General features: G+C 40.2%; 1 protein-coding gene across 7 annotated transcripts in view; it reads right to left on the minus strand.

The window, feature by feature from the left end:
• sorcs1 (sortilin-related VPS10 domain containing receptor 1) overlaps positions 1-26,792 on the minus strand; it is a 203,731-nt gene that overhangs the window by 82,571 nt on the left and 94,368 nt on the right. For all 7 annotated transcript variants that reach the window (XR_013909575.1, XR_013909576.1, XR_013909577.1 and 4 more), the window contains exon 3: positions 18,236-18,335. Coding sequence is in view for 3 of the 7 variants with exons in the window: in XM_026169679.2 (XP_026025464.2) it covers positions 18,236-18,335 (100 nt within the window). In the remaining 4 variants the exon portion in view is untranslated. The remainder of the gene's footprint in view (positions 1-18,235; positions 18,336-26,792) is intronic.

The following is a 26,792-nucleotide window of genomic DNA, read 5'->3' on the forward strand; positions in this document are numbered from 1 at the left end:
TGACATACCCCTACTCCAAGGCCCTGCATGTGTGGGTGGTTGTGGTGGAGCGGGAAGAGGGAGGCATGGGTTAGTTATTTTAATCTTTTTCCGTGATTGTGGGTTGAGAAATGGGAGACTCCGAAGGGAGATACCTGGTAATGAATACTCTTCCATAGATACCCACTGCATTTCTGAATCACGAATAATCCAGGCAGCCATTGATTTTAATTGAGCTGCCCAATAGTACATTCTGAAGTTAGGCAATTTGAGGCCCCCTTTTTCCTTTCCAGACATTAACATTTTGAGTCTGACCCTTGGTCGTTTATTCTGTCAGATAAATTTAGATGTAATGCGTTCTAATAATTTGAATGCAGACTGTGGGATCAAAATGGGTAGGTGCTGAAATAGGAATAATAGGTGTGGAAGAATATTCATCCTTATACATTCAATCCTCCCCATAAAAGTGAGTGGGAGTAGGTTCCATCTGTCCAAGTCCCTCCTAATCTCCTTGAACAACCGATCATAATTGAGTGCAAGTAGCTGATTGGTTTTAGGAGTAATAATTACCCCCAAGTATCTGAAGCCCTGTTTGGAGCGTCTAAAAGATACAAGATGATCTAGCTGTGTGGGCCAGTTGCCAACAATCATTAACGCCTCAGATTTATTTGTATTTATTTTATAACCTGACACTGTACCATAATCTTTAAGGTTGCTCAGAAGAGCTGGGACAGAGGAGACCGGATTCTCTAAAAATAGCAGAATATCATCTGCGAAAAGTGACAGCTTATGTTGTGTATTGGTTTCATCTCTAATTCCTTGTATGAGAGGGTTGGATCTGATCAGTTCAGCTAACGGTTCAATACTAAGAGCAAATAAGGACGGCGATAACACTTCACCCTGTCTAGTGCCACCGCCTAGAGAGAAGAAGTCGGAGCAGTGACCATTAACCCTTACCCGAGACCTGGGATTTTTATATAGTGTTTGGACCCATGAGATAAAAGTCTCATTAAAGCCCATATGCCTGAGAGTCTGTTGCAGGAAGTCCCAATCTACCCGGTCAAAGGCCTTTTCTGCATCCAGGCTCAAGAACATTGAAGAGGTGTCCCTTTCCTGTGCCATAATCTGAAGATTGAGGGCCCTTCTAACATTATCTGAACCTTGCCTATGGAAAATAAAACCTGTTTGGTCAGGTTTCACTAGTGTTTTTGAATTCTATTTGCAATAATGGCTGTAAGAATTTTTAAATCAACACAAAGCAAACTGAGTAAAGTCGGGTCCTTGCTTTCTTTATGGATGACACTAATAATAGCTTCAGACCATGACTGGGGGGGGATCACCTTTAAATAATGCATAATTATAAACTTTGCATAATATCTGCTCTGTAAAATCTTTTTCTTGGGGTGGAACTGGCGCCACACATCCACTAGGCCCAATTGTTTAATCATTGTATTTAAACTACAAGATTTTTTGGATTTGGGGCCATTGTGTGCCGGGAGTCTGTCGACAGCTGCTTTCAAAGTACAATTGAAATCACCTCCCACCAAGATCATTCCTTCAGATTTTTCTGCTCTTAGTGATGCAATATTCTTGAAGAAATTTGGACAGTCCTCGTTTGGTGCATATAAATTTAGTAAAGTAATTTTAGACCTCCCTACAGAGCTAATCACCATCACATAGCGCCCTTCCCTATCTGCAAATGTATTTTCATGGTGGAAATATGTTGACCGGCTAACAAGAATTGCAACTCCTCTTTTTCTCCCATCCTGATAAGTAGAGCTATATTGTTGTTCAACCCACTCTCTCCCCAACTTCCTGTGTTCCCTTTCAGAGAGGTGAGTCTCCTGAGCATTGCTATGGAGCACCTAAAGTTTTTCATTTGGTTCAGTACCTTTTTCCTTTTAATTGGACTATTCAAACCCTTTACGTTATACAAAACACAAATTAGATCTTTCATATCTTAGACTCATATCCTATACAGACAAAACTAAATTATTATACTCAATGAAATAATGGTCCACAATTGGTCTCAGGCCAAGATAAACAAAACCATTTAGAACTAAACAAACAAAGAACATTAAGAACAGTAGCTTCCACGTACCCGACTGGATTAATAACAACCTGAGCAAACCAGTCCGCGGTGTATCCTGGGCGGAGCGTGGTGACAAGTCCTCCGTGGGGGAAAAACACAATGTGTTATTTCGTCGCTGTTGCCCGCTCGCAGAGCGGCTCATTGCGACTATATAAGTATGTGGGGGGGGGGGGGGGTATCCACTTGTGTGCGCACTTTCCATCCATTGTACAAGCAAAAAATTTTTTTTATCTCTTCCTAACATTTATGTCCAAGAAAAACTAAAATTAACTCGGCAGGAGTGACATCTCAGTCCTCCATAAGGAAAGTTTTTATTTCGGCAAGGGAGAGGGTCATACCTGCCCTAGTTCCCCCAGCGGACCGTCGGCACCGGGATTGCTCCGTTTCCATGCGCTCCCTCTGGTCGACTCGCACTTGTAACCCCAGCTCTTGCAGCGTCGGCAGGGCTTCCATCAAACTTGAGAACGTCTTCTCACCACCATCCTTGAACAGTCTCAGTTTTGCTGGAAACACACACTTGGCTCTGATGTTTTTCAGCTTTAATTGCTTTACCGCATCTCGTACCAGTGCCCTCCTCTTTTGCAGTTCCGGGGAAAAATCATGGTCAAAATATATCTGCGTGCCCTTATATAAGACACGCTTCTGGTCCCAGGCTTGTCATAGAATGGTCTCTTTCACAGAGAAGTCCCAGAATCTGACCACCAGTGAGCGCGGTGCTGCATCGGGGTTCTTGGGTTTAGCAGCGAGGACTCTGTGTGCTCGCTCTATTCCAATGTTAAGATCAGCGGGAAGTTGAAGAGTTGATTCGCACAGCTCTAGTACAAACAGCTTAACATCTCTCCCCTCACTCCCTTCTGGGACACGATAGATCCTCAGGTTGTTTCGCCTTAGTCTATTTTGCATGTCCTCGCATCATGCTGTGAGATCCATTTCTCTATTTAACAAGTACCGGAGGGCTCATTCATGACGCCTGGTGGAGTCTTCGTTGTCGCCGATCTGCTCCTCCATCTCCATTGTTCTGTTTTCCAGCTTTGTCATATCTTCTCTCAGAATCTTGAAAGACGCCTCCGGTCTCGTCAGAGCTTGCTGTGTTTCCATATGCCCGTCTTTGTTATCTTTTCTTATCTTCTCCAGTTCTGCTAATATCCTCGTTTCTGCATCACGAGTGCTAGCAGTAGCATTAGCATCTGCATTCGAGGACAAAGTTAGTTGCTTCAAATGCTCGCCTTTATCTTTATTTTGATCCTGTTTGCTGGATCCTTTGCCTCTCAGGGACAATGCCATGCTGGTTGAAATGGAAATTGCCGAGTTTTAAAAATTGTAGTTAGGAGTAATGTATTAATCTGGACGGAGCTCGTTCCTTATGCTGCTTGATTAGATCAAGGCGTCACCGGAAGCCCCCTTTGGGGATGATTTAATAGAAGTTGCTAGACTTGCTTCATCCTTTTTGATTGCAGAGCAGAAATAATAATAAAAAAAGACAGAGAAGGCGAACACCTAAATACCTAAATCCACCTGAGGTTACAGTTTGAACTGGGATTGACGGAGCCAGCAGGAGCCCAGGAGCCAGCAACGATCTTGTATTTGTAATCAGACACAGGAAAGCTGCACAGACTAATACCACTTTCTTTTTTCCTTTTGACTGGAAATCACAACCAGTGTGGCATTTTTGGACACAGTTACGTTGGGGGTCAAGGACAGTTCAAACTTTCCACAGACTTGAGCACTTTCAACAACAACAACAACAATCTTTATTTATAGAGCACATTTAAAAACCAATGGCATGCCAAAGTGCTTAACATAAAACAAATTAACACAAGTATAAACAGAGTCATAAAAAAATAGAAGTGTAAAATTATGTTCACAGGAAAAGCCACCAATAGAAAAAATATAACTATAGCACATAACTATAGCACAATATAACTATGCCATCAAAACACAATGGCGACAAGACACACACAGCGGAAATAAAAGCATAATAGGAAAATTAAAAGAATAAATAAATCTCTGCAGACAAGGCCAGCATTTAGCCGGTAGAAAAAGCAAGATTAAACAAACACGTTTTAAGCCGTGATTTAAAAGATTGAATAGAGTCAGACGCCCGGATGCCAATCGGAAGGTTGTTCCACAACTCTGGTGCAGCCAGAGCAAACGCTCGATCACCTCTAGATTTCAACCAAGATCTAGGCTGCACCAGCAGTAACTGTGAGGATGATCTTAAAGCCCTAGCAGGAACATATGAGCTTAAGAGTTCCTTAAGATAGCTCGGTGCTGTGTTATTAGTGATTTTAAAAGTAAACAGCAGAATTTTAAATTGGATACGGTATTTCACAGGCAACCAGTGCAAATCAGCCAGGACGGGAGTAATGTGGGCAAACTTCCTAGTTTTGGTTAGAATGCGTGCAGCAGCATTTTGGACTGTCTGTAATCTGTGAAGGAGGGCAGAGTGGAGACCAAAATAGAGTGAATTGCAGTAATCCAGCCTCGAAGTTACAAAGGCATGGATGAGCTTTTCCAGGTCTTTATGCGGGATATACTGCCTGGCCTTAGAGATAAGGCGGAGTTGGTAAAAACTGGATCTAACAACAGCAGACACTTGTTTATCAAGTTTAAATGAGCTGTCAAATAAGACACCCAGATTCCTAACAGTGTCAGAGAAAGAACTAGTGAGAAAACCAAAAGCATCACGAAGTTTGGCACGGAGAACGTTACTGCCAAAGACCACAATTTCAGTTTTCTTATCATTGAGGATAAGAGTATTTGCCAGGAGCCATTGCTTGACCTCACACATGCACTCTCGAAAACAATTCAAGGACGAAGCTAGGTCATCATTTAACTCAAAGTAGATCTGAATGTCATCAGCATAATAATGAAAAGTGATGTGATATTTCTCAAAGATAGCGCTTAAAGGAAGCATGTACAATGAGAACAGAGTAGGGCCTAACACAGATCCCTGAGGGACACCACAGCAAACAGGTACAGCGGAGGAAGAGGAATTGGCCAAATGAACCGAGGAGAGCCGATTGGAGAGGTATGATTTAAACCAATCCAGAGCAGCACCCTTGATGCCTACAGCGTGCTCAAGTCTCGCCAATAGGATGTTATGATCAACCATATCGAATGCCGACGATAAATCCAGTAGCACTAGGACCGAGGAGCGTCCATTATCAGCCATTAGTAGAAGGTCATTAAAAACTCGAAGCAGCGCTGACTCAGTGCTATGATGTGGTTTGAAGGCCGATTGGAATTTATCATTTATGCTATTCTCATCCAGGTAAGCCTGGAGTTGAAGCAAAACTATCTTCTCAAGAATTTTGGCCAAGAACGGAAGCTTTGAAATCGGCCTATAGTTCGCATAATCATTATAATCGAGGTTCCTTTTTTTAAGAACAGGCTGAATTATAGCATGTTTAAAGGCTGATGGTACGCAGCCGGAAAGCAAAGAAGAGTTCAAAAGGGACAATATACTAGGTCCAATTGCACTGAAACAGTCCTTGACTATACGAGATGGAAGAACATCATATACGAGATTAGTATTGTTCAGCTGTTCAACTAGACGCTTAAGAGTAGGGAGTGAAATGGGTTCAAACTGATGGAAGGTAGAGGAACAGTCAGGGGTAAACACAGGGCCTGTCATTAAAGGAAGAGCAGATTTGAGAGATGAAACTTTATCTAAAAAATAATTTAAAAATTGTTCGCAAAGAACCGGGGAGCACAGCAGCGGCATAGTGGGGCAGGGGTTGACCACAGAGTTAAAAATTTTAAATAAAATTCGAGGATTGTTACCATTGGTAGAGATAATTTTTGAAAGGAAAGCTGCTTTAGCCATTTTGGCAGCAGTTTGAAACTTCATGCGGCTAATACGTAGGATGTCGTAAGATGCCTGGAGTTTATCTTTCCTCCACCTCCTCTCATCCTGCCGACACACACGTCGTAGAGCGCGAACAGAGTCGCTTAACCAGCATTGTGAATAAGTCCTGGGGCGCTTCATTTTAATAGGTGCAACAATGTCTTCATGTTCAACAGTTTTTCAGCTGTAAACATTTATTTGTATTGCTTACTTCATACTTATTATTTACTATGACTTTATTGCAGCAACAGAAAGACAGTTATTGACAAGAAGATCACTTTGCTAAATCACTTCTAGTGTTTGTCTGTTCACTTTGTCCTGAAGTGATTGGGATTATCTTGTTTGTTTTTTTTACAAATGTTGCTCAAAGCCAAAGAATGAACTCTGGATTATTTCAGCACAGGCTGAAGGGAAGCAGAAGTCAGCTTCAGGTGCTACTTAAGCCAGAGGAACTGAGTCTCATAAGTGAAGCCAAAGGGCAGTAAAGGTGGAGCAGCTTCAGCCAGGAGAGAGTGAAGCATTCTCAAGAGGTTGTTAAAATGTCAGCGGTAAACATGTGCTGGACAGGCTAAAGGTCCCGGCACCTCCTGTTGTCACTGCCAGCACCTTTAACCAAAAATGCAAGGCAGGAAGAAGCCATAAAAGATTAGCTTGTCCATCCAGGAACATGTTCTCATGGATGTTTTCACACACCTGATTCAGTCTTTTGGCCTCATTGTGCGTTTTCTGAGTTAGGGTTAGGGTTGTAAATGTGTTGTTTTTTTCACAACGCGCTCAGTGTGTAATGGCCTTTAGTGTTTTCAGACACTTGGTGGTTAGGTGTGGATTCCAAAACTACTCAGTTATGATTAGAAAATATTTATGGTTTAGGTTTAAATATGGCTGGCACCTTTGTTTATGAAACTCATTACGTACGTCATACAGGCATCACCTTTAACTGCAATATGTCAGTCGTTCTGATTGTAAAGAAAAAAAAATTGAGAATTCTTGAGATTTTGTGTCTCATAAATTTGCAGTAACAGGAAAGCCCCGCACTAAAGCTTAAACTTCCTTTTTCAAAGTAATGTCAGGACCATAATTTAAAAACTGATAATGCTGTATCCAGTAAGGCTTGAAACCAATAGTTGAGACCATAAACTCATCAGTAAAATACAAACCGAGGTCAAGAGAGCCAAGAAGCCAAGGGCCGTTTTCCCCTAAGCATCTGTACAACCACATGAGCTTCTCTGTGCTGGTCGTTAAAAGTGTTCACAGATCCAAAACTTCTAATCTTAGATCTTCAGGCACTTCTGCACTGATTTCACTTCGACTTTATAGCTTCCAAGTCTTAAAGGTTTACAAAGAGTTGATGGATTTTAACTCGTAGTCTCTCATAAACTTCTGTGGCCCATGACGCAGCTCTTTCACAGTGACATTTTCTTTGCGGTTGAAGAACTGATACACGAGCTCGTCTTTCCCTGTCCGTGTATATTAAAAAATATATTAATTTACTCCACTGAGGTTGTCTTGGATGTACATTTAATAACTCTGCAATTAGGATCACATCTGCTGAAGTCATACTCGGCAATATTTTTAACGTGGACTGCAAATTTGATGCTTTTCAATTTGTCTTAATTTGGCTGCTTTCACATTGTGCTGTATGATAACGCAACATTCAAAAAGCATAGTTCTATTTTCCAGCAACAGCATGTTAAAGTTCTGACTTTATTTATAACCACATCCATGCAGACATTTGCATGCATATATATGTGGATGTTTTTCTAAATATATATTCAGTCAACAGTTTTTGTTTACACTTGCTTATTATCATCAGCATTTAAAATTCACAAACACTATAAATGTCTTTGTTTTAATTCACTTATTTATGAAATAATGCAGTCTGGTGATTTTTAGCTAATAGCTGAAACAGTTGCAGTGAGATGAACATCAGTTTTGTTCAGCTCCACATACGCTGGCGACGGTACGGCAGCATCCAGCATGTCTATATGTTTCTGAGCAGTCGAACTGATCTTACGTTGACAGTCCTGCAGGAACATGTTTTCACAGATGGACGGCTGAGCTGACTGAAAGGGCAGATTGTCGTCTTCCTCTGTGATTGGGGTTGGGAAAGAGCAGGAGAGAGCCCAAATTTCCCGTCTCGATTTCCACTTGTTACGCTGGGGCACTCTGACTGCTTCTGGGCAGAAACTGTAGACATTGTGTTTAGTTTTAGTCTAAACACAACACAGTTTAAAAAATATACTAAATGCATCAGAGGAAATGTTCAGAGAGCACAGCTGCTGGTCTCTTGAAAGCATTTTCTCATCTTCGTGTTGAAAGGAAAGCTGCACAGACTAATACCACTTTCTTGTTTCCTTTTGACTGGAACTCACAACCAGTGTGGCATGTTTGGATCCAAACTCCACTTCTTTTGCAACAATAGCTCCAGAGTGCTACCAGTTTACCCAACTGACTCAGAGTACACTGTCAACCTGGTGTAATGGTGGTTTCTGGTAGCTCAAAATAAAAATATTTCATGTGTTTTTGCTCTTTGACATGAGAAAGCATTTACAGCCGAAGTAGTCTGACTTAGTTTTTAAATTACCCCAAAACAGATCATGTGATTTACATGACCCTTGTATCAGTGTTAACAGCACAAACACACCATCCTCTATCAGCTTAATGGCCACAAAGCTAATGCTAACAGATATGAGGAGAGACTGGTGAAATTAATAATGTTTTAACTGTAGTCCTCAAGCACAAGACGAGCTACTGTGTATCCACGTGGAATCGTGTTAACTTAGCTAAGTGTCTGCATAGACAAGTCAAATCCCTGTCACTACTTTTTCCCGATGAATATTCAAGCCATCACACTCCACTGTGCTACGTCTAAGTGCAGGCCATGAAAGCAAAGAAGAGTTGACGCACATATTCATAATCATCACTTCTGTGCTCGCTCGCCGCCTCGTCCTCCGCATCGACCAGGTGCCTTCAACTGTTAGATCCGTCCTATTAAACGAAACTCCCGTCTGTTGATCGGAGACATTTAAGCCCGATGCTAATTGAATGCCGCCTGACATTTTAGCTCACCTAGACTCCTGCCAGACCTGACAAACATGTCAGTTTCTGCCTCTCACAATAATTGGGTTTTCTATCTTGGCTCAGCTAGCTGCCCCTTATGGCAGTACATAAGTTGGAAGCTCACAAGCTGCGTGTGAAAACACAGAGCTACACGTTCATTATGAATGAACAGAGACAAGACAAACAAGATCCATTTAGATAATTAACCAGCAGCAATCCCACTTCAGACATCTTCATCTGTCTCGAGTTACTGAAATAATGAATTCTTCACAGCGATCATCAATAAATAACACAACAACATATGTCATTTGGAGAGGCCTTTTCCACAACATTTTGCATTAGCATGCTTTTCAAGGGGAGCTCGGCTCTCTTACTCTGACAGCAGCACACACTGACTTGTATAGCTTTCAATCCCCTGCTGAGAAAGTGGGCAATGACCCGTGAAGGCACGTAAAAGAATATTGATGGAATATCCCCGGCTCACCTAGATTTACCCATCCTATCTTCTTTACAACTCCCCTTCTCTCCCTCTTCCATCTCAGCACCTCACACTCTGTCAGCCCCGTCTCCATCTCCCTCCATCTCTCTGTCCGTCTGGATTTGCGTCTCAGAGTCTGTCTCCCCCCTCTGTCACCGCGCCTCTCCACGGGCTCCGGGGCGCTCGTCTCTCCGCTCACCGCAGCCATTTGGAGATTGTGCCTTAGGCCTGACAGATGTTGCGTCCCCTCTGAGCAACCAGAACCTCCATCACCATCGTCACCTCAAACGAAACCACTGCTGTGCGGGCCATGGGAGCATGGCTGATTCGCTGCGATTATTTTGGCATGCACCGTGTCCTTAAAAAGCTGGTGGACCAGACGACACTTTACCTCTCTTTTTCTTTTTCTTATCTCCATGCAACACGCAGCTCTACGTGGTGTTGTCGGTACACTGAACATGCACCAGGTGGTATTGCTCCAGGTTTGTCTGGTGTAAGTAAGCATGTGTTGCAATGAATTGACCTGTTTAATTAGAAGTGACGTCGCAATTTTATTCTAGCACTAATTTAGCTCTTGGCTAGTTTATGCAACGTTTTCTGCTGAAAATATGTAATAAAAGTTATTTGAATATGCATTCTCCATAAATAGTCATTCTCATCTTGATGTTTTTAGTCTTGAGGGGAAAATTGCATCTTTTCACTTTAGCACTGTCCTCAAATAACAGTCTGTCTTTCTTTGCATAACAAAAAGACCAAAGCAAGAGTGGAAAGATTCAGAATCTTGAAATGTGACAATGATTTTTCATTGCGTCACTAATAATAACACGTTTAGAGCTTTTCATGTCTCTGTTTCAACGACGGATGTTTGTCCTGGACTGAAGCTGCTGCATGAAAGACAAATTCTATTCATATATCTTTAAAGGCCTCCACATAAATCATATTTATGAGCAGCATGAGGCCATCAAGCTTTAACCTACATTGCAAAGACACAATCAAGGCTTCATACACAAGTGTTTCCCACCGAGAGCTTTAAGTGCTGCATTTTCAAACAGCTCAGTTTATTCTTATTTTAAATCCATTTATTCTGGGAAACACTTCATTAAGTATGATTGTTTGTTACCATCTGAAGTTAAAAGTATGTACAGGAATTACAAATGAATAAAATAACTCGGGTAATAAAAGCATTTGTCTGTAAATCTGTGGAGCTGAACAAACCTGTCAACATCAGCGAGTACACAGCACTCACATTTTGATCTCTCTCCTTCAGCGTTTCTGTCTCTGAGAGAGGCATGTTTAAAAAAAAAAAGCAGCATTTATTTAACATAAAGCAGATATTTTATTTGAAGAAAAAACACATGATGCAACATTGTTGTCCTATTTCGCCGTTCTGAGCGTGACTGTAAGAGAATACAAGACAAACTGGGAAGAGCAGAGCTTTTAGCTTCAGTTAACCCTATTTAACCTTAACATATAACAGTCTTTGAGTCTGCTCAGGATTGTTTTCCTGCCGCATCCTTTTAATGTTCAACACAGAGTAAAAAAATTCTTGTATTTCACGAGTGATTCAGAGGCAATGATGCACGCATGTTCCAGTGTAATTATATCTTATTAAATAGTGTCAATGCTCACTGACAGAGCTGGAAGAAGTTATTGCTAATGCAAAATCAACTTTTCTGCTCCTGCTGCTTCACATTAAAAGCACTCAACTGGCAAAACACAAGCTGGCTGCTATTGTGAAGACATAACGGGAGACAATGCACACCTCTCATCAAAAATGCACCAACAAAACCACTTTTCTCATCATCAAATCATCTTTAATATTTGACTTTAACATTAAATACACTTAGCTGTAACACTTGGAAAATAAAGCACCAAGTCCTGGTTTCCTTATTACTGCAATATAACTACAAAAAAGCTACAAATTAAAGTTAACTGTTAATTTAATGTGTCAGGAAAGTGACACATCAATCGACCTGCTGATGGAAGTCAGGATGTCGACCCTGTGAGGTTAAAGTCATCAATGGCAATCAATCTAACCCCGATGCTATTAAAATTTGTTCTCACAACTTCTGCAAACTTCTGATTTTTTTTTAACACAGTCTGACAGCCTGACTGTTTCCAGACTCTCTTCTGCAACAGCACCTGAAGAAACCACCGCAACCCTGGAATAGACTGCTCCGCATCTGTGCTTCACAGCTTGATTTAGAAAGTAGCCGTGCCCCACTTATTCAGCACGTCCAGAATCAGAGAGCCATGAAAAAGGCTGTCTTGTAGCATCCAATGCCAAGAAAACAGCTTCAGCTCAGAACAAAGGAAAAGCAAAATAAAACAAACTTGACTTTTACTCGTTATTTTTCTTATTTTGTCTCATTTGGGTGCTTTTCCCCACTGTTTTTCAAACATTCTCTACTTTTATTATTTGACTTGATTTGATGAAACCAGAAATCTCCTTAAAAAATTAAATTCATGCAATTCTTTGCTAACATGCTTCTCTTCATTTTGTGCATTCCACTTATGACTTCTGTAAAAATCCTGGTCTCGTGACACACTGCGCGCATTTCAACACTCCATTCAACAAAAGTGACACATTAAACATTTGTTATTCCTCCAGGAACTTAATCCCATCATTGAACTACGTGGCTGACAGAAGCCGCCCTACACATTTCTATTCCAGCTATAAAATCTGTAAGCTGATGATGTGCGTTTGGGTATTTCACTAACGATGGTAAAGGAGTGAAAAAATGTTTTTTTTACTTTTCCTTCCTCACTGCTGCTGCACAGAAATGCATCAATGTCATAAAATGCTAAGTATTCATGTATGAAAGCGTTTGCATGATGATGCAAGTCTCGGGACATTTTTCGTGTGGATTCTGTTTGTCTTCCTGTGAAACATTTCTCTTTTTGTTATTGTTGTCATTGTTATTTTGAGGACACTTCGAGGACATGAAATATTTAAGTTCACTTTTAAGCCTTGAACTTATACAGAAAAGCGAGACAATGAACAGAAGTCTTTGAAGCCTGACTGTGGGAGAGAGGTCTCTTCTGAGGTGAATTCATATTCCACCCACCTGCCTATTGTTGCCTTCACAGCTCCACAATGGCCATACTTGTTTGGAATACTGCACATACAAACACAGGCATGCACTCCCACAAATGGGTGAGCATTCAAGGCCTTTGTCACGAGAGAACATTTGAGCCCTGTGACTTTTCTTTTACTCGGTACATTGATGAAAAAGAGTCATTATGTATTCCTTAAAGAGAAGGCTGAGCCTGAGAGGAAAGCAGCTCAGACTGACTCTGCTGTCACTCAAATGCTTCCCCTGGAAAAATCCCTTTTGTTTTCAAACCATTAGAGGCAATAGCCATTTGTATGACTGCAATCTGTGTGCTTTTTTTTTTTTTGTTAACCAGCACTCACCATCCCAGCCATTTACTGTAATAATGTGCTCTCACACAAAATCTCCGGCTAAAACCCCAAATTACTTCCCCTAATGTGTACTCGAGCTCTGTTCTTTCATGTACAGCCTCAGTATGAAGCCACAATATGAAAATTGATGTAATTGCTGTGTTGTCAGTCTGTTTTCTCCATAAGTGACCCCCGGGCCATGCCTCTGTTTATTTATTTTTTTGCTCTGTCATGTTTTTTCCCTGTACTCCCATCGCCACTCTTCCATGCTCACTTGCTCCCTGTCAGTTTATGTGCTGTCTCTTTCCCCCCTGCTCCCTTTCTTTCCTTCGCTCCCTGTGCAGTTTCTCTCTGTCCCTCTCCACTGCTTTACTCCCACTATCCCCCACAGCCACACAGGCCTGATTTACTTCCACTACTTGATGAAGAGAGGGGCTTTTGTCTGCCACCAGCAGTAGTCACATGGTGCTGTGCCTGGGGTGACTGACGAACCTGCAGTCTCTACTGCTTCCCTACTTTCCAAGTATGTGGAAACAGCAACAATGGAGGAAAAAACAGTTTGAGTCTGGAGTGCTTTATAGAGTTGCTTCTTCTCTGGTTCCACTCTTTTTTTTTATTTAATGTTAGCGACGCTAGCAGTAGATAACAATGTCAGTCTATCCTGCTATATGTCAGCCTAATGCTACCATCAGGATGAAGTATTACAACAAATATTGAATCGACTGCAATTAGATTTGGTTCAGACATATTATCTAAGCAAGATAAATGCTCTCTTGTATCAGCTCATGACAGGATAATTGCCCTATTTCACAATGACATCATGAATACTGTCTTGTGTCTTATCTGAATAAAATGAAAATGGTATCCAGGACAGTGATGTCCAGGATCTGATGTGAGAAATGAAAGAAACTGCCAAAGCTGCAGTTCCTCTGCTGTCCACTTGAGGCTGGATCCAAAGCCTCAAGTGAGCATCCTACAAGCCAATTCTAAATGCAGACTTGTAGATTTGACTGACAAAAGGAAACCTACCATGCATGTTGCTAATGTGCTGCAAAAGTGACTGACTGCTCGCCCCACATCAATTACATCTTACACATTAACTGTATTTCAGGATATCTCAAATCAGTAGCATTGCCCCGGGGCAAGCAAGGCAGTTAGTGCTTGCCCAGTTTCATCTTAAAACATAAATTAAGACCAAATCTCTCTCCTTACGTCTCAAACAGTGTTCAGTCCAGTAAGTTTTTCTCATCGTCTATCAGTGCCAACTGTGGTCCCAGTATGCATGAAGGAGGTTTGACTCTCAGTCCAATTCCACTTAAGTATGTGTTCATTTCATTGGTGTGTCTGTGGCCCATTTAACAAAAGTTTGAGCTGGGCTAACTTAGAGGCCAGCAGGTCTTTTTCCTGGTACTCTGTGCATTGTGGATAAACCTCCAGTGTTACGAGAAACTAACAGGAAATTAACATGCTAGAAAAGTTGCTACTGGCTCTGCTTTCACTGCTCTGAGATCAGTTACCATCTGCACATTTGCATAGCATAGCATAAGCAAGTACTCAAGCACTTTGGGATTTATCAACAGAAGTCTCAGTTGCGAACCGTGCTGGCCACCATGTGTGATATAAGAAACTTTTAATAACCCACTAGATTATGATTTTCTTGGAAAGAATATTTTTTGGGTTCGAATCCACCGGGGCCTTTCTGCGTGGAGATTACATTTTCTCCACATGTGCAAGTGGGTTCTCTCTGGGTACTCCAGCTTCCTTCAACAGTCCAAAGACATAGTTCTTAATTGTGCATACATGTGTATGTTTTTGAATAGTAGTTTGTCTCTCTGTGTTATCCCTGCATCAAGTCAGTGACCAGTCCTGCCTACAGTAGCTAGGACAAGTTCCAATCCCCACATGACCCTCAGTTGGATAAGTGAGCAAACACACAGCAGAACAAACAGTTTATGTGGAATCCAGTTTGAATCACTGATTGTTCCCACAGAAATGCAGTGTAAAACTCTCCTTCTTCTTTGTTCCCGATTAACAATTATGTTGGAAAATCTTCATTTCCTGATTAAAAACTTATAGATATGCTCTATAAATGTGTAGTGTAGTCTCCTTATTTCAAGGAGAATAAAGCACCCAGTGATGTCCAACACCCATTGCTTGGGCTAAAGAGTGTCTATGCAATCTGAATCTATAAAATCTGTAGTCTTAAGCCATTCACTTATGAATTCTATGTTACATTATTGACAGATAAAAAGTGAATTTGATGTGTTTTGCTAGCCTCAGCTTGCCTAACATTATCAATGAGCGCAATGAGCATACTGCTCTCAAATTCTACTTTACATCTTGCAGATGAAACAAAGCCTAGTTTACCAAGTCATTTTTCCTCTGCTCAACATTACTAGTATGTTTTGCATGTAATAAACTCTCTATAGACTGACAAGGACGCTTTCAGTAGCATTTTTATTTTACACGTCATATTTTGGCAATATGGTGATACTATGGATGTGTGAGAGAAAAAAGCGTAAGTGTGAGACAAAGAATATATGAATGCGTAACTTTGTGTGAAAGAGCTTATTTAGGCTCATGTTTGTGTATATCTGGCACGTGATGGTTTGTATGGCTGACTGACATTTTGGCTTTGTGGTAGAAAGTGTGTCGCAATGCGTGTGTGACATTAGCAACATGTCAAGTTATTTGCTGGCCTTCATCTGTTTTCTGCTCTGTGAAACTGGTGATTGCTGGTTTCTGTGGACTGAAATGTTTCTGTGATGTCTCTCTGTCTCTCTGCATCATTAGAGACATCTTCTTTGGGTTTGCCCAGATCCCATCACTCTACAAGCAATAAAACAGAAGATAGCCTTGCTAATACGAACATTTCTACCCCAGTCTGCCACTCATTTTGATGCAAATAAGAGGCATGTCATAAAGACTCCATAGTTGGACAAATATGTATCGTAAAAGCATGAATAATACAAACATGCAAGAAGAAGAGATTTTACAGCTTACTTAAACCAAGTCCCAAACAGACATGCTTAGAATTGGGAACTTAAAACGGTAATCACTAGTCTAGTGTTGTTGTTACACTAACATTTAGATGGATGTGACAAATAAAGACAAGAGAAAAAATGGATATTTAGGGTCTGGCAAAAATGTGTGGATTAATTATGGTGTTTCATAAACCCAAAATAGCCATGGACAAAACAAAATTTAAAACATAGAAATACACAAACACACAATCAGAGATGCCCAAAACCCTAATGGACCAAAGCCATAATGGAACCTGGCAAAATTGACCCAAATGGACCTGAGCACAGAAAAGTGGTTAACTCTGACCATTTGCTGATGTGCTGCCTCTAATATATTTTAAGCCTGTATAGAGAGCTTGCCTCAGCAACCCCATCCAACCCTAAACCAGCTGAGAAAACCTATGATTTATATCCAAGCAGCTCCCAATGATTAGGCTGAAAACATCCACGTTCAGCTTCAGTTCATCATCTACGTTTAAAGGGATAAAGCAACTCAGCTCTTTATAGGAAAAACTAGGCCCATCCAATGTATTTGACTTGGTTGACTTTATTGAAAAAAACTATTAAAACGCATAGGGCTGCAAGGACAAATAATTTGCTTTGCCAGAACTGTTGCATTGCCTTCTGGCAAAAGGGCTTTTAATTTGAGGTACTATATACTGCTTATGCCTGATTGATAACTTCCCATCATGTATTTTGTCATCAGATGAAAGCTAAAATTTCTCCTTATTCCTGGACCACATTTTCTTTTTCCTGTTTTTGTGTCTTTCATTGATTAAGTATTGTGGTCAGTAAGAATTTCCTGTTTTGCTGTGATTATCAGTATTGATTGAATTTTGCAGATATAGAGGGGTAGACAGATGACATCTAGTCAAACGGTATCATTGGAAATTTCCAGCATCTCTGAAGCAGAAAGAAAAATGGGAAAGCCAATTATCACATTTACTCTATGATGATGAGTTTCTACACCGATCGTTTAAAAGTGTAAGGTTGCAAAAACTGTCTGTAAATGCTGTCATTTCTCATATTGACCTATATAACACGAAGACAAGTCGAGATACGGACTGTGGGATGTAGGGATCTTAGGACAGAATATCATAAACTTGTTTTTCTGGAGCATCACTAGATCAACAGGAAGTCATAGCCTGAAGATATTTTGATAAAAGTCATAAGCTGCAATTCTCAGACTCTGATTTCTAAGATTTTCGGTTCTTTTGTTGCCACTGTAGACCAACCTGTAGATGACAGTGGATTTTAGAATGAAAGGTTGGGCTTTTTACATGCTAACATGTGCCAGGTCAATGGTGAGGCGTCTAGGGTTAGTATTGAGGTTGTTTTTTGCAACATGTTCTCAGAAACTAGATGCTGAATTATTTTTGGGGGATTCGGAGTATTTATGTTGTAAGGGTTTTATTTGAGTGTCCAAAACAGGAGAATATCCTCACCAGTGGTAATTCTGGTGAAGGAGTTTTCATATACAGTATAAAGAGATCTTGTCTGGTGGAGCAGGGGTCATATCCTGCAGATTGTCTCCAGACTCCCCAGGTTTGTGTGTTAACAAAGACAGACTGATCTGTAGTTGTTTTCCTAAGCACTATACAAATGCAGGCCATTTACCATTTACCATTTCCTCAAAAATTTCTCACTAAATTATGCTGTAGAAAATCCCACGGTCAGAGAAAGTCTCTTAATGCTTTGCTGACGATAACAGAAGGACATTCAAGCCTTTCTGCTGAGTCCTGGATGTCTCTCTCCGTGTTCAGGTTCATCATCTCATCATCTGGTTCAGCACCTTTAACAGACCTCAGGGGCGTAACAGTCACTGCCCAACAACCTATATCATATGGCCAGCATCTGAACTGAATTGGGGCTGCATTCCCTTTTCATAATTAGATGGTAATTAACTGAAAAACTTCGTGATTAGAGTTGTGTAAAGGGAGTCATGTAAAGCGACTGTGAACACAGACAGGTGGTTAATACCATCAAATGACCCAAACCAAAGGAAGGGCAGGGGCACTGATTGAAGGGGTTGTCTGACTTCTAATTGATTTATATCCATGTAGAACTGGGAGAGATTGTTCCTTTCTGTCAGCTAACTGTCATTTTGGTTTGAACTTGTTAATAAATGAGTGAGTTCAGTGCTTCTTACTGAGACTGTAGGCAGCGACAGAGAAGAGACATCAAACCGAGACCAGTGAGTCAGACCACATCAATATGTCTGCATGCATTCAATACTGCATACTGTGTGACTGGCATGCCAACCGTGAGGAGCAAACAAAAGTAACTCATACAGTCAAGACAATTTTTAAAATAGGATACAGAAGAAATGACAAAAGAGGACCATTACCTTTCTCTTGTTGTTGGGGCTCACGTACAAATAACTGAGTATTGTCTTTGCTCCTACTTTGTCATTCAGCTTCTGGTACGTTGCTCCGTAGTCTGTTGACCTGAAATTTAATCAGAAAGGTCTGATGAACACTTGGTGAATTACTTGCTGCAATTAAAAGACTCCTCTTGAGAATTCAGTGTTGGAGGGGAAAGAGCACAGACTTGATTAAGTCCCTTTTGTGCTCATGGCAACATGAACCCCAGCAGGACTATTACGGTCACTGCTGCTGTATTTATAATCCAGGCATGGATTGCAGCATTAATAACCTGATGTAGACATACTTGAGTAAATGCAGACACATGTTATCAGTGAACTCATACTGTACCACCCAAGAGCTGACCACTGCTCCTGGTCATTTTGAAGATAGAAAAATGAACTGGATTATTTTTAACTGTCTTTTTCAATAATTAAAGCAAAATATGCACATTTTTATTTAAATCATTTGTCAAGGGTCAATATAATATATCCACCTATCAAACCCCATAAAACCCAGAACCACATGCCTGCAGACCAGTCAGCAACCACGGATCACTAGGACAAACAAGTATTTTTCAGCAGGTTGCAGGTAGCTGCTGGAAATCACTATGCCTAGAGACTGGTCAGTGATAACCACTGGTCACTAAGAAAGAATGAGACCATTTCCTGACCAGTAGTTGTTGGAAGTAGTTTCTTCTTGTTGGTAGGTGAAACTGGTTGCAAAGAGGTATACAGTGCTTCACCAATAACCGTCTTACGAATGCACTGGTGGCCTGCAGATTGCTGTAGTTGATGCAGTTTCCCGTACTTTGTTTGAAGATGGTGTCATTTCTGCCAACTACTTACTAAGTTAAACCATGAGGAGTGTGACACAAACTGAACACAGATACAGTTCAAAATCAAATTCAAATTTTATTTGTCACACACAACCATACACAGTATGACATGGAGGTGAAATGCTTGTAGCTGTACAATGCCCGACCATTAAATGACAGAAAAAAAGTTTTACAATATTTACAATTTACAGGTTACTACAAAAATTTACAAATTAACTTAGGAATTTACAGTAAAGAATGTGCAAATAGCAGAAGAGATTATAAAGATTATAAATTATAGGATTATAGGAAATGTGTGGTGATGCGTGTGGTGACGTGTGTGAGAGTCCAGTCTTATAGTGGCGTGTGTGGGAGACTCCAGTCCTACACCTGGTTCAGGGCCCGAATAGCCTGGGGGAAGAAGCTCCTCCTCATTCTCTCTGTTTTGGCCTTAAGGGAGCGGAAGTGTTCACCTTCAAAGCAAAAGTTGTGTCTTTTGAAACATGTTGGTTTCAGCTGTAAGGCCAAACTTTCACTCTGCAACATTCAACATTTCCGGTTTCCATCACACAAGTTTCACACGAGTTAGCAAGTGTTTGCTGACAAGTCGCCATCTTCCATGCAAACTACAGTTTACATCAGCAGTCTGCAAGCAACCAAAGTAATTACAAGGAGGTTTATGGTGCACTGTCCATGTTATTGATTTCACACATCCATCTAAGCGCATCCACTCGCCAGCTAGTCAGAGAATACACACTTTTCCCTACTGATGGTCAGTTGACCAAGGTATTGCTGACCAGTCTCTAGACCTGTGTAATGAAGTGGTGCAATGAAACAGTGTGAGTAAATGCATACTGAAACTGTTCACTGACATTCTTGATGTCTTTCACAAAATGTGTTTAAAAGTTTTAAGTATTTAAAAATGTCACGATTACATAAATATGCAGAAGGTGAGCTCTGCTTCACACAGAAACCTGTTATGAATATTCTTAGATGGCTGCAGCAACATTATACAAAAATCCGACATCGGAAAAACAAACAGACACACTGTAAACGTTCTTTCATGAATCTATGAATATCATTTAAATATACAGTTTTTCACTTTTAAACTTTACTGATCATGACTGTAATACACAATATCTTTGCCTGCCATACTGCAAAAAGACACAGTACAGGGAGTTTTTTTTATGATATTCATGTAGAAATGTAAACAATGTATATACAACTGTGCATGGGGATCTGAAAGCTATAAAGCAGCCAGCTGAAGACAAAAGCAACAAAGGGAACATGACAATGAGCAGGAAAACTGAAAGACTGGAGAAATTTTAAAAAGACTGGATCAAGATAAAAGCTACATTTTTAAAATTTGTGCATCAGAAAGCGAGAATGTAAAACAATGCTTTGCTAAAGGCTAGAGAGTGTCTTCATAAAGCCTTTATGGAATGTTTTCTATGCAGTTTAAATATATTTTATTCTCTTTTAACTACTTCCATGGATGTATTACATATGCCGTACAACAGACGAGGCCGCACTACACTTCAAACTTTAGCCCTGCTTACGTCCTTTTACTTTCGGCATCACACTTCCAAAAAAATTCCATTATATACTAAAAAAATCATAAACACACACTGTTATAGGAGCTTGCAAAGAAAAGCGTCTGGACTTCTTTAAGTTGCTTGAAGACGTTTCACCTCTCATCCGAGAAGCTTCTTCAGTTCTAAGGTCAAATGGTGGAGAGTCCCAGATTTAAACCTAGTGGGAGTGTCCCCCCACAGAGGGACAAAAGGACCCCCTGATGATCCTCTAATCGCCTGACCCAAGGTGTGAAACCGGGTGTGGGTCCCAATCAGCCAGAGTTTCGGGTGAGCTCATTGGGACCCACACCCTGTTTCACACCTTGGCCTCCCAAGATTACTGCTACAGTAGCAAATGAAAACCCAGAAGAAAAACATACACGCCACGATGCAGACGCATAGAAGTTGTTTTCTCTCATGCATGAGCTTCAGTCTGCAATTATCCGCGTACTTGACGATAATATTTATATCCAACAGCCATCGACTGCACTTCGCCCTTAGATGTTTTTTTTACCACTGCGCTCTGAGAGTCATACCAGGAAGATGGCTTTAGAACTCACTGCGACATGGCTCTTTCTGTCACTCTGCACCGTGTAGTATACTGTATAAATATACAACACTTCAGTGCAGTGCATCTCTAATGAAGTACAGACAAACCTGCTGGCCCAGGAGTGCTTTATTCAAGAGGAAAGGGAAGTGCAAAAAAGCCCGGAAAGTCATGACATGAGTGAAATCTATCAGTAATTAGAAAGCAATCCTGACACTCGGTCCGGCCAATCACATGACCTGAATCCATCCGAAAATCTAGAAAGGACCAAAACTCAGAGTCCATAGAAGGGTTTTTGTTTCGCATTATTACATGTAGCTTAATTTATGGACATCTCTTTGCACGTGTGGATTGGCTGGGTCGTTGCTGATATCTGATGGGAATTTAATGTCGAGAGCACCTTTAGAAATATATTTACTTTGAAAACTGGCGACACGTTCAATGCTTATTTTACCTGGGTAATAATTTGAAACAAATTGCAAATTTTGGATGTGTGTAAGACAGTCACACTACAGTTTTGAGCGTTTAATTGGTTGTTAATTCAGAATCCGGGGCACAAACCCTAACACCAGTTTTTCATTTATTTGTATCCTCCCGTTCTAATTTCTGTTGATGTATCCTGAAGTTCTTTCAAAACCTAGCATCTGGAGGTTTAGAGGTTTCCTTTTCAAACCCAACCTTTTTCCAGTTTCTTTGGTATAAATTTGCACTGATGTTGCATTTTCTTGGTTGCAGGTTGGTTGGTAGAGATATGAAACGTTTTTTCCAATTTCCCTGTATTCTTTCATCAGTTTGTGGAATAGTTCATACTCAGTACATTTAATCTATAGACTTGTGAACCTGATTCCTGTTTTAATCAGGAAAAAGGATGAAGGCAGAGATGTTCACGTTTGGAAACAGGAGGGATTGGTGGTGGTGTGAATCAGCGAGGCCCAACACAGAACGCATTTTTATACCTTTTTTCTAAAACTCTCTTTTGTGTTTTTCATTTCTTTATATTCTCTGCACTTCAGTTATGTTTTAATTTGTTTTTTGTTAAACTATAGTTAGATTAACACAAAAAACATCTACTTGATTACATTTATACATTTAGAATTAGATGTTTGGAGCGATGCAATACTAGAAGTATTTGGTTATAAACATTCAAATTACCAAATAAAAACTAATCAACTAGGTTTAAGAAATACATTACTTGCTTGGGGTTACAAAATGATCATGGTTTGTGTTACAATAAACCTTCATTGTTCTTGGTTTCCAGGGAAACCAATAATAAGTCAAGAGCATAAATGCTGCACGTACAAAACACAATTCCAGTGAGCAGTTTCAAAGTTGTGATGTCAAAAAAGGTGCATTTGTGTAGACGTCCACAAAAATAGAACACATTTTTCTGACTATTTTACATTTTGATACAAGATCACGCTTAAACTTTTTAAATTTGATTTGAGTCTTTGTTGTGTTGCTGTACTGTTGCTACGATAAGGTAACACGAATGTATATGATACAATCCACAAGCATAAACTAAGATTCACATATATGTGCAGTGATTTGTGTGTAACTTTTGAGGATTCACAGGCTCATGCTCCAACCCACAAACGAAGCACTTTGATCACACGTATTTTACAAATGACTTTATCAATTAAAAATCATAAATAGTGATTATTATTATTATTTACGTTTAATTATTTAAGTCCAGCTTCACGAATCGGATATTTTTCTCCCTCAAAAGCTCTTCTGTGCATACAAAAGTCTAAAACTACACGCCAGGTGTGTGTGCACCAATCGCCTGATACGCAGAGACGACGTCGCATGTCCACGCAGGATTTTGACACAAATTTTCCCGCTGTGAGCTTCGTACAGATCAACAAATGTAAGCTGCTTTGAAATCCCAGTGTAAAACTGGGACATCTGGGCTTCCTGTCTTCTTGCACTGTTTTTCTTTTTCTTATCTTTTTGTTGTTTATTATTATTGTTTAATTTCAGACAAAATTAGCCCGTATCATTAAAAGGAAAACAACAAAGACAAAACTTACAAAATATACAGACAATGTTTATAAAAAGCTGACATATACCTTGTGTCGGTGTGTGTTATCACTGTCAAAGCTCAGCACACATATTTACACAGTTCCTCAGTTTAATAAAACAGACATTGTTTTTTCTAAATAAACAGAACAGCTCATCACTCCACTGGAAAAAAGAACATGTTGGATTTACTCAGTTCAGTCAAGGACGTTGGTTACGCACTTGTGTTTTGCTTTGGCAGAAACTTAGACAACTTAAATCAACAGAACTCATTCATATGCAATAAACCTGTGCATTTGTTACTGATAAAATGTGATTGAAACATGTTTAGATGAAGTAAGTCGAGCTCTTGGAATATTTTAATCCTTCACAATTTTCTCACTTTATCCCAACACTGTTCTATAACTTTTACCCCAATGCTACTTGGTCACGTGTTCAACAATGTCTAGAGTCTGTTTAACATAAATGTTTAATGGATTTACAACAACATTCCCTCTATCCATTCTTTTATCTTTATCAGGGTTGCAGGGGGTGGGGCCTATCCCAGGTGTGAAAAGGTAAGAGGCATGGTACACGCTGGACAGGTCGCCAGTCTGTCACAGAGAGGCAAACAACCATTTTTAATAATAACTGCACAACTTTTAACCGTGGGAGGAAACCAGAGTACCCAGTGCAAACTAGACAGCTTGCAGATTTGAACCCAGGCCCTTCTTGCTGTGAGCCAACAGTGCTGACCGATGTGCCACCGAGCTTTCAATACAGGCTTCACAAAAGTAGGAAAGCTATGATTACAAGGCTCAATACAGAATTTTCTTTACATTTTTGTCCTTGAGGGGTTAAACCACAATAAATAGCAATAGCATACACGTGGTGTGTGTGGTGGGTTGCCTCTTAGAACTCCAGTGAATTTCCTGTGGTTTAGGATGTCATGTGATTTTTGTAAATGTAACAACCACCCAATTTCCTTTTTTTGAGTGTAGAAAACACAATTTTACCAATTATAAACACTACACAATAACCTGCTAGGAAAAGGGAGTCAGTGCACGGCTGCAGATGAGGGAACACCATGGCAGTACATCTCTGTGGGTCATCCTTGGACCGTGTGCTTGTGAGTGGGGCTGGGCCATATCATACCGTTCACAGTAATACCGGTATAATGTTGGCCAATGATGAGAAAATGAAATATCGCGATAGAATATGGGTAAAACGCGCGTGCCTTTGTTTTCATACGCACATGGTGGAAAAAGGCACGGCGGCGACGGAGAATGAGGAGGGCGAAAGCGGATCGTTGAATGAAACATGAACCAGAACTGGTTTGTAAAAATGCTGCAACTTCAGTGGTGTGGAACTGGTTTGGCTTTCGTCCGTCAGATACACAACAAAGCACTATTTTTGGTAGAGCATGCTAGCGGGCCGTCGTTATTACCATGTTGTTTGGAAAATACGGCGCACTTAAAATCATCCTTTGATTTTTCTGAAAGTCGACAGAGCCTTTTATAATCCCGTGTGCCTTATGTATGAACTCTGGTTGTGTTTACTGACCTCGAAACGACTTTATGTGCACGACGCTCGAAAATCTGTCAAATGTTTTAGTGCGACTTTGCTGAGCTACGAAGCCGCACCGCTTGATGGATTGTCGGAGCATTACGCCTATCGTAGGTGATACATACTGTGCTTCAACATAATATTACCGTATTGTGTGTGCATCCTCTTTTTAAGTTTTGTGGATATTATACATGGTTATGCTGAGGATGTGTCGGCCAGTTTCCACTGGAAATGCCTTTTGGTTAAACTGTCAGCAAGAAATTTGTATTTGCACTGTTACATTTTTATATAACTTTAATGCACATAAAACAGCTGCTTGTTTAAGTGAAAATACACTGATGGGTTTTTTGCACTAATAAAGTTGTGGAGTTGTGAAGTATTTTGTCTAGTGTCAATTATATCGTCAGTTATATCATTATCGCAAATTTTCAAATGTACATCGTGATAAATATTTTTGGCGCCCTGCTCTACTTGTGAGTCCTTCTGGAGGGAGTATACGCTAACCAACCTCTGTATATTCTGAATATAGAAATAAGCTACACTGTAGATAACAACACTGTGATGTTAATCTTACTGGTCCCTGTTAAGAGCAGGCTAACATTGATGTTAGCTGATCCTGAACACTCCAGAGAGGGATGTTACGTATAGTTTTAGACATTTTTATGCACAGAAGAGTTTTTGAAGGAGAAAATATCTGATTCGTAAAGCTGGACTTAAATAATTATGTGTAAATAATCACTATTTATGAACGCATTTGATCACATTGCTTTGTATTTTTGTATAGACTCTGTGAGTTACACACAAATCACTGCACATATTTGTGAATCTTTGTTTATATGCTTGTGGATCATATTATATGCATTCATAACACTTTTGAGCAAATTTCTCTCCATATTTAATGAGCTAAAGGTGAAGTTATCTTAAAGATTAACAGCAGCTGTGTGTGACAGACACTGGAAACAGTCACTCCTTATTCTGCATATAGTAACTGGGTAGCACAACGGCTGACAAACTATGTTTTCAACCTCATTTGCACTTCAGTTACCACGGAAGCAGTAACATCTAATTAAGCTGTAAACACACAAACACGCAGCGGTGTGAGGATTACACATCATTATTACATTGCCACTACCACGTCACGTTTTGCCTCATGCCTTTACTATCCCAGCACAGAAAAGTCAGAAAACATCTCACTGATGTTCACATGACTATTGCTCAGAATTCTCTCGAGAGATGACGAGAAACTGCAACTTCCAGCTTATAAAAAAAATACCAAGATGTTCAAATTCCCACTAATACTTGTAACTATGGTAAGAACTAAAAATACAGTCTTGGAACAGAATTCAGTGGTATGAAGCAAACGCAAACCTGCTGCACAACCTTATGTATAAATACTGTGTGACTTATTAGGCATAATTTAGAAGCCAAAGTTTTCTTATTATAAGATCTGAAAGTAGCAGAAATGAGGATGAGATAATGCTGAGAACTCTCACACTGTTTCACTACGTGCAGGCTAATGGGGCAAGAACAGGAACAGGAAGGCTCCCAAACTTGATTGAGAATCATCAGGTTATAAGATTTTATCAGTTACAAAGTAATGCAGGTATGCTTATCAGTATATCAAAGGAATATTGTTAATCTGTGGCTCATAAAATATGCTAAGCTCAAAGCTTACACTGCTGCTTACAGCTGTGTGCACTTACCTGTGCATGCTCTGGATGCTACAACCATCAGTTCATCTCAAAACATCTCAAAACTTCCACTTTACATTTTCTCACATGACTGTGGGCTAAATGTCACAGTTTGACAGAGGATTCAAGCCCACGAGTGAACTGAAGGGTCAGAAGTGGCTCACACGTGTCTGTGTGGCATGGCTGAGCCAAACACAGAAATCTGAGTTCTGCAGAAATTATGAATAAAATAAAATAAAATGGAGCTGTATTTTCCCCAGGTCAATTATACATGTTTAAATTCTTAAGTCAACTGAAGCCAGATTGTCCTCAAATATGAAAGGAAAACTGAGGAACTTGCTGATTTAT

This window comes from Astatotilapia calliptera, chromosome 6 (assembly GCF_964374335.1).
Source record: "Astatotilapia calliptera chromosome 6, fAstCal68.1, whole genome shotgun sequence".
Lineage (NCBI taxonomy): Eukaryota > Metazoa > Chordata > Actinopteri > Cichliformes > Cichlidae > Astatotilapia > Astatotilapia calliptera.